The following is a 9600-nucleotide window of genomic DNA, read 5'->3' as shown; positions in this document are numbered from 1 at the left end:
ACAACATTTGCATTATAGGGGTCCCAGAAGGAGAAGAGAGAGAGAAAGGACCTGAGAAAATATTTGAAGAGATTATAGTCGAAAACTTCCCTAATATGGAAAAGGAAATAGCCACTCAAGTCCAGGAAGTGCAGAGAGTCACAGGCAGGATAAACCCAAGGAGAAACACGCCGAGACACATAATAATCAAATTGACAAAAATTAAAGACAAACAAAACTTATTGAAAGCAACAAGGGAAAAACAACAAAAAACATATGAGGGAACTCCCATAAGGTTAACAGCTGATTTCTCAGCAGAACCTCTACAAGCCAGAAGGGAGTAGGAAGATATATTTAAAGTGATGAAAGGGAAGAACCTACCCCGCGTACCGCCAAAAAAAAAAAAAAAAAAACACAAATGCTAAAGGAACTTCTCTAAGTGGGAAACACAATAGAAGAAAAGGACCTACAAAAAACCCATACAGCACAGGGAGATCAGCTTGGTGCTTTGTGACCACCTAGAGGGGTGGGATAGTGAGGGTGTGAGGGAGACGCAAGAGGGAGGAGATACGGGGATATATGTATATGTATAGCTAATTCATTTTGTTATAAAGCAAACTAACAGCATTGTGAAGCAATTTTACTCCGATAAAGATGTTAAAAAAAACAAACCAATAACAATTAAGAAAATGGTAATAGGAACATACATATCGATAATTACCTTAAACGTGAATGGATTAAATGCTCCAACCTAAAGACACAGGCTAGCTGAATGGATACAAGAACAAGACCCAGGGCTTCCCTGGTGGCGCAGTGGTTGAGAGTATGCCTGCCAATGCAGGGGACATGGGTTCGAGCCCTGGTCTGGGAGGATCCCACATGCTGCGGAGCAACTGGGCCCGTGAGGCACAACTACTGAGCCTGCGCGTCTGGAGCCTGTGCTCCTCAACAAGAGGCCGCGATAGTGAGAGGCCCGCGCACAGCGATGAAGAGTGTCCCGCTCGCCGCATCTGGAGAAAGCCCTCGCACAGAAACGAAGACCCAACACAGCCAAAAATAAATAAATAAATAAATAAATAATTTTTTTAAATATATAAATATTTTTTAAAAGAAACAAGACCCATATATATATTGTCTCATCCAGACAGAAATTTAATAAGGAAACACAAGCTTTAAATGACACAACAGACCAGATAAATTTAATTGATATTTATAGGACATTCCATCCAAAAACAGCATATTACACTTTCTTCTCAACTGCACATGGAACATTCTAAAGGATAGATCACATCCTGGTTCACAAATCAAACCTCAGGAAATTTAAGAAAATTTATATCATATCAAGCATCTTTTCCGACCACAACGCTATGAGATTAGAAATCTATTACAGGGAAAAAGACGTAAAAAACACAAACACATGGAGGCTAATCAATACGTTACTAAATAACCAAGAGATCACTGAAGAAATCAAAGAGGAAATTTAAAAAAATACCTAGAAACAAATGACAAGGATAACACGATGACCCAAAACCTATGGGATGCAGCAAAAGCAGTTCTAACAGGGAAGTTTATAGCAATACAATCCTACCTCAAGAAACAAGAAAAATCTCAAATAAACAACCTAAACTTAAACCTAAAGCAATTAGAGACAGAAGAACAAAAAACCCCTAAAGTTAGCAGAAGGAAAGAAATCATAAAGATCAGATGAGAAATAAATTTTTTAAAATGAAGGAAACAATAGTAAAGATCAATAAAACTAAAAGCTGGTTCTCTGAGATGAACATTTAGAGAAGAGCTAACACCCATCCTTCTCAAACTCTTCCCAAAAATTGCAGGAACACTCCCAAACTCATTCTATGAGTTTACAAAGCTAGAGTAATCAAGACAATATGGTACTAGCACAAAAACAGAAATATAGATTAATGGAACAGGATAGAAAGCCCAGAGATAAACCCATGCACCTATGGTCAACTAATCTATGACAAAGGACGCAAGGATATACAGTGGAGAAAAGACGGTTTCTTCAATAAGTGGTGCTGGGAAAACTGGACAGCTATATGCAAAAGAATGAAATTAGAACACTCCCTAACACCATACACAAAAACAAAAGACACATGCACCCCAGTGTTCATTGCAGCACTATTTACAAGAGCCAGGTCATAGAAGCAACCTAAATGCCCATCAACAGATGAATGGGTAAAGAAGATGTGGTACATATACACAATGGAATATTACTCAGCCATGAAAAGGAACGAAATGGAGTCATTTGTAGAGACGTGGATGGATCTAGAGACGGTCATACAGATTCAAGTAAGTCAGAAAGAGAAAAATAGATATCATATATTAATGCATATATGTGGAATCTAGAGAAATGGTACAGATGAACCAGTCTGCAGGGCAGAAATTGAGACACAGATGCAGAGAACAAACGTATGGACACCAAGGGGGGAAAGTGGCGGGGGCTGGTGGTGGTGGTGTGATGAATTGGGCCATTGGGATTGACATGTATACACTGATGTGTATAAAATGGATGACTAATAAGGACCTGCTGTATAAAAATATAAATTCAAAAACAAAGAATTAAATGACAAATAATGCATACCAAAGGTCATAAATTGATGATGTGTATTGAATTCTTCCAACAGAAACAGTTCCTGTTTAATGCATAAATATCTATTAAGTAACTCCTGTGTGTTAGGCATTGTATTCTACATTGAAAAAAATGTTATTTTGCCTTCCCACTGGTGAAGTGAAACCCACCACTATACTAAAAAATGAATATATTTGGATAAGACAACAATATGAGAATCCAGACTTCTAAATATCCCTTATCCCATCCTATAGATTAAGAACACTCAATATAATTATCCTTATTAATCATTTTTAAAGCAAATAGTAACATAATAAGGGCACTATTTATGGAAGCATGGTGGTAATATGCTTGCCCCAATGGATCATCAGCAAATGCTATAGGTCTCAGACCAAAACTGATGTTGGAAAATTGTGAAAATCAACCAAAATAAATCCTGGATACAGATAACCTAGAATCATAGACTGCTAAGATAAGGTGCCTGAGAGATACAACCCAACCCCATCACCTCTCACCTGGAACTGGTCTACAATCTCCACCGAGAAGCCAAAGCAATCTTTTAAAATTATAAATCAGATAGTCACTTTCCTGTTTAAAGCTCTCCAATGAATTCCCGGTGGATTTCATTCTAACTGCAAATTTTCTTTAATGACCTACATGATTTAGCCCCTGCCTCTCTCTCCAGTTTCATTTCCTACTACTTTTTCCTTCATTCATCACATGCAGCATACCAGCCTTGTTTTTAACCCTTGAACATGTCCAACTCATTCCCAACTCAGGGCCTTTGTACCCACTCCCTCTTTCTGAAATGCTTTTCTCTCAGATCTTCTCATGGCCACCTTCTTCTCATCATTCAGACCCCTGCTCAAATGTCACCTCCTCACAGCCTTTCCCTGGCCATCCTAGCTGAGGTACCCCCACCACTATCACCAAGTCACTATCTCATTATGCTGTGTTAGTTTCTTCATAGTATTTACTTCCATCTGAAGTTATACTGTTTATTGGACTTCCCTGGCAGTCCAGTGGTTAAGACGCCGCACTCCCAATGCAGGGGGCACGGATTTTATCCCTGGTTGGGGAACTAAGATTCTGCATGCTGCAGAGCGTGACCAAAAAAAGATTTGGAATAATGAAATTACACTGTTTATTATCTGTGTGTTTATTGTCTGTCTCCCTCAACTAGAATGTAATCTCCAGGAACGCAGGGACCATGTTGGTCTCCTTCACCATTCTATCCCACCACGGAACACTGTCTGGCACAGTAAAGTCTCCACTAAATATCTGAATAAATATTTGTTGAGTAAATGAACAAACTTTTACACACACACACACACACACACACACACACACACACAGCCTCTAACACTCTCATGAGCCATATGAATCCTTGTAGAGCTCCAAAACAGGGACTAACTTCTTCCAAACATTAGAACTGGGATGCACACTTTTTGGCTTGAGGCAGTTGAGTGAAAACAAGCAAGAACTTCTGTAGATACAGAGATGAGAGGCTACTTCATGAAGTTATACATTCATTCAACAAATAATTTGCTGTGGATAAAGTGATAAACAAGATGCATATGGCCATGCCTTCACGGAACTTAAGAGTCTACTGGGCAGACAGTAGACTGTCTGTAATTGCTTTTAAAGCAATTACAATTGACTCCTGAACAATGCAGGTGTTTAGGGGCGCCGACCCTCCATGCAGTCAAAAGTCCTCGTATAACTTATTTTCAGCCCTCTACATCCACAGAGTCAACCAACCACAGGTTGTGCGGTACCATAGTATTTACTCTTGAAAAAAATCTGCAGATAAATGGACCCATGCAGTTCAAACTCATGTTGCTCAAGGGTCAACTATACAGTAAAATGTAACAAATGTGATACAGTCATACAGCAGAATATTACCCAACCATAAAAAGGAACAAAGTACAGGCATGCCTCATTTTATTGCACTTCACTTTACTACACTTTGCAGATAGTGGATTTTTAACAAATTGAAGGTTTGTGGCAACCCTGCATGGACCAAGTCTATCAGCACCATTTTTCCAACGGCACTTGCTCATTTTGTATCTCTCTGTCACTTTTGGTAATTCTCGTCATATTTCAAACTTTTTCATTATATTATATTTGTTATGGTGATCTATTATCTTTTTCAGGCCCAGCGGCCACGGCCCACGGGCCCAGCCGCCCCGCGGCACGCGGGACCCTCCCGGACCGGGGCACGAACCCGCGTCCCCCGCATCGGCAGGCGGACCCCCAACCACTGCGCCACCAGGGAAGCCCTGATCTATTATCTTTGATGTTACTATTGCAAAGAAATGACTCACTGAATGATGGTTAACAGATGATGGTTAACATTTTTTAGCAAATCAAGGTATGTACATTGTTTTTCTTAAGACAATACTATTGCACACTTCATAGACCACTGTAGAGCGTAAACATAATTTTTACATGCACTGGGAAACCAAAAAGTTCATGTGACTCACTTTATTGCGACATTTGCTTTATTGCGGTGGTCTGGAAGCATACCTCTGAGGTATGCCTGTACTGATACATACTACAGCATGGATGAACCTTGAAACATTATGATAAGTGAAATGAGCCAGTCAAAAAGCTCACATATTGTATGGTTCCATTTATATAAGATATCCAGAATAGGCAAATCTACAGAGATAAAAGTACATTAGTAGTTTCTTAGGGCTGGGAAGATAGGGAGGTAATAGCTAAAGGGCACAGGGTTTCTTTCTGAGGTCATGAAAATGTTCTAAAATTGACTGTGGTGATGATGGTTGCACATATCTGTGAATATACCAAAAGCCCATTCACTCTGAATAGGTGAATTTTATGAATCTTATGAAGTTAAAAAAACATCAAAAAATATGTTTTTTTAAATATATTAAATGCTATGACAGAGCAAGTATATCAAACTACATACACACACACAGTTTAATGGTCAGGGAAGGCCTTTATGAAAAAAATAATGCAATCTGAAGAATGAGTAGAAGCTAGCCATCTAACAAAGTATATGGCATGGGTGAAAACTTGGGAATGAAAGAAAAGTCTAGTACTAGAACTTGTTCAGTATGTCTGGAATACAGAATAAAGGTAGCAAAGCTAAGGCTGTAGAGGTAAAAAGGGGTCAAATCATATGGACCTTGCATCAAAGAGAAGCCATTCAAGGGTTTTAATATAGAGGTAACAGGATGAGATTTGCAGCTGCTCATTTCTACATCAGAGATGAATGCATAATTCCATTCACCAAAGTGTTATGGCACTCTTATAGATAAAATTAAAAAGTATGATGACAATAAAGAGCAAAGTTGTTTTAAAGAATTTTAATAGCAAGTAAGTGAATAAGTGAGTAAATGTTAAGTACTTAAAGGTTATTGTCAACATGAAAATATGTTTCTGACAATACCATACAGCATAGTGGTTACAAGTATAAACTCTGGAATCAAACAAACCCTGATTTAAATCCCAGATCTGCCACTTATTAGGTGTATAATCTTGGGTAAATACTTAGCTACTCTGAACCTGAGTTCTCTCCTGTATAAAATGGCAAAGACATTATCCACTGTATAGGGTTGGTAGGAGTTAAAGGATATACTCTAGTGTGTGGTACATAATAAGCATTCAATAAATGCTATTACTATATTACTATACCCTCTATCTCCTCTTAGCCAACCTTCTTGAAAGAGTATTTTATACTTGTCTACTTATCCTCACTTATTATGTGTTTATCTGTCTCTTCCTATTAGAATTAAAATGTCATGAAGGCCAGGACTTTTTTGTTCATCAACCTAGAACAGTACCTAGCACAGAAGACACAAACATTTTTGTAATGAATGAATGAATGATTAAACACACTCTTCAATGCACAGCAATCTGACTTTTACAAACACCAATCCAGCAAACCTCCTCTAGAAAATGTTAAATCCAGCAGACACTTTGCAGTCCTTATACTGGATCTCTCTATTCCATTTAGCATTAAGTAACTGCTCATCTCTTCTTGAAGCTCATTACTCCCTTGGCTTCTATGACACTACTCTCTTGTAAGTTTCCTCGTATCTTCTGAACTGTTATCTTTTTTTTCTTTTCTCTTTTTTTTTTGGCCGCACCACATGGCTTGTGGGATTTTAGTTCCCCAACAGTGGACTGAACCCGCGCCCTCAGCAGTGAAAGCGCAGAGTCCTAACCACTAGGCCGCCAGGGAATTCCCTGAAGTGTTACCTTTTGGTGTCTCTCCTGGGTTCCTCGTCTGCCAAGCCCTTAAAAGTTGGTATTTCCCCAGAGTTCTTTCCTTGGCCCCACTCTTCTCTCTATACCAGTGACTGTCAAGTGGAAGGGTGAGCATGTCAGAAATAGAAAGGGGGTCTTTTGCCAAACTCTTACTCCCCAGGGTATGAGAACCACTGCTTCTGTGAATCACTGTTAATGAATGGAAGGAGTTTTATAATACTCCAGTGTGCTAGGAAAGCACAAAAGTTGTGAACTCCTCTACCTGCTCTCCTTGGCCTCCCCCTCCAGTTATGTAACACCTGTACACTACTGCTTCCCCAGGTTCTTATCTACACCCCTGAACTCTCCCCCAGGTTAAGACTAAGATATCCAAATATATTCACTGGGTGTTCCTCAAACTAAATATCCAAAACTGTGATGTCTCCCACAAAACCTGCTCCTCTTCCTGTAATGCCTCTGTCAATGAATGTCACTACATGGTCACCAAGGCCAAAAACTGGGAAGTTATCTTTGACACCTTCTTTCTCCCACACCTCTCCACATCAAGTCAACAAAATCCTGTTGACTTTATCAACTAAATTATTCTCAACTCTATCCCCACTATTCATGCTCAAGTTCAGGCTCTCATCATCTCTTGCTCAGACTACTATAAGAGCCTTCTAATCAGTTTCCCTACCTCTAGGTCAGTGGTTCTCAAAGTGTGGTCCCAGACTACCAGCATCAGTACTGCCTGGGAACTGGTTAGAAATGCAAATTCCCAGGTTCTTCTCCAAACTTTTCGAATCAGAATCTGGCGATGGGGCCCAGCCACCTGCATTTTAACAAGCCTTCCAGGTGGTTCAGATGCATGTTAAAGTTTTAAGAACCACTGTTCCAGGCTTATCCCCTTAGATTAATGGTTTTCAACCTTGGGCGAACATTGCAATCACCTGAGGAGTTTTCAAAATCCTGACAACCTGGCTCCCACCCCAGGCGTTCTGAGGTCATTGGTTTAAGGTGGGTGCAGAAGCTGTGAATGTTCCCCAGGTGATTGCAGTGTGCATCTAAGATTGAGAACAACTGTCTCCACAAAGCCAGCATGATCTATTTAAAACGTAAATCTGACCTGATTAAAATCTTTCAATAGCTCCTCATCAAGTAAAACAATAAGTCCAAGCATCTCAGCATAGCATTCAATATCCTTTATAACCTAACTAACCCTCAGGCACCAACATGAGGAAGGCGCCGCAGTGTGAAGAATGTTGGGTTGAAGCCAATGGTCTAAGTTGAAATCCCAGCTCTCCCACTTACTAGCTGTGAAACCTTGGGCAGGTTAGTTAATCTCTTAGCACTTCAGTATGCTGTAATGGTGAGGATTAAATGAATGAATACACGAAAGTCTCATTAGGACAGTCCCCGATACGCAGTAAAGCACTCAACAGATGTGAGTAACTATTATTTTAGATGCCTCCATCTACAGGAAACCTATCCCAAACTTCCAAATTGGACTAAAATTTCCTCCCATAGACCCCTGAGTTTATCACCTGACAAGATGTGTTGATTATCTGTTTGTATACATGTGGCACACTGTAATTTCTCTGTACGTACTAAAATGGTGCCTGATAGATAACAGTTGTTAACTAAACTGAGAAATCATATGACAATATCATATTTCAGCTCCAAATTTGTTTTTTGTGGAAGTATTATCACGAATGATTAAATAATACATAATGCATGTATGATATTCAGCTTCCTACAAACATAACATAGCAGAAACTTTCAAAGCCAAACCGTGAACAATAGTACAATGCTGAACGGAAACCAAGTACCAGATTTTCTATTATAGCATCTCTGCCTTGTCTGAAATGGGCAAATGTGGGCTATGTTAAGTCCTTTCTCGTCAGTAATCCTACATGGTGCTATTGATAAAAGTATCCTGCAGTCTTAAGCGTTCAAACTGGAATAATAATATTAAGGACCACTGTGCATCAGCAGATTGCCAAGGAGACAGCTTTCCTACCTAGGAATTACTCTGAGAGGCTACTAAAAATAGACATAATGATTCTTCCACCTTCAGAATGAAATGCAGCAACTAAGAATAAAGACTGCAAGAAGTAAAGGAGAAACTAACACACTATTGTAAAACAGTTATACTCCAATAAAGATGTTAAAAAAAAAAAAAGCAAACCAAGAGGGTATAGAATGCAAAAGTGAGATTGTTTTTTTATTAGCTTAAAACAGAAATCTTATTTAGGCTTGGACACTTGAGAAATAAAATCAATGATGCCAATTAAAAAAAAAGACTGCAAGAAGGTCTGAGACATCAAAGAAAATTAAAAATACAATCCAAGTTCACAGTGTGCGTACCTTTAAAATACCATCCAAAGTGCCCTTGTAGAGGTCCACATGTCCCACAATTGCCCTCTGGTTCATCATGCGAGTTCGAACCACATCAACTGGATTGGAAGCCAGAGCCCCAGCCAAGCCGCACGTAAAGCTGGAACTAAAGATAAAAACTTTAAGAAGATAGACTGCCCCACTTCCACCTCTGCCCGCTTAAACTGAAATTAGTCCTGAAATTAGTCCAAACATAAATGTACAATGAGTCAGACTCATCAGATAAAACCTGGCACTTGCCCTTTCATTACAACCTAAAGAGAAAGCAAATCTTTGCTAATCTTTACACTATTCAAAAGTTGTCCCTTTCACTTTTCAATCCAAAATTCAGATAGCCTTTTTTTTTTTTTTTTTTTTTTTGTGGTACGTGGGCCTCTCACTGTTGTGGCCTCTCCCATTGCGGAGCACAGGCTCCG

General features: G+C 39.3%; 1 protein-coding gene across 4 annotated transcripts in view; it reads right to left on the bottom strand.

Annotated features, from left to right (window-relative positions):
• The window catches only part of SLC25A14 (solute carrier family 25 member 14), a 34306-nt gene that overhangs the window by 3797 nt on the left and 20909 nt on the right, over positions 1–9600 (bottom strand). For 3 of the 4 annotated variants that reach the window (XM_028482859.1, XM_028482860.1, XM_007118780.3), the window contains one exon: positions 9155–9290. In XM_028482859.1, the coding sequence (XP_028338660.1) occupies positions 9155–9290 (136 nt within the window). Of the gene's footprint in view, positions 1–9154; positions 9291–9600 lie in introns of those variants that run through there. The other variant, XM_055081869.1, reaches the window with a different exon arrangement.

The sequence above is a fragment of the Physeter macrocephalus genome, chromosome 21 (genome assembly GCF_002837175.3).
Source record: "Physeter macrocephalus isolate SW-GA chromosome 21, ASM283717v5, whole genome shotgun sequence".
In the NCBI taxonomy this organism is placed as follows: domain Eukaryota; kingdom Metazoa; phylum Chordata; class Mammalia; order Artiodactyla; family Physeteridae; genus Physeter; species Physeter macrocephalus.
The sequence above is the reverse complement of the archived record's forward strand: the minus strand, read 5'-3'. Positions and strand labels throughout refer to the sequence as shown.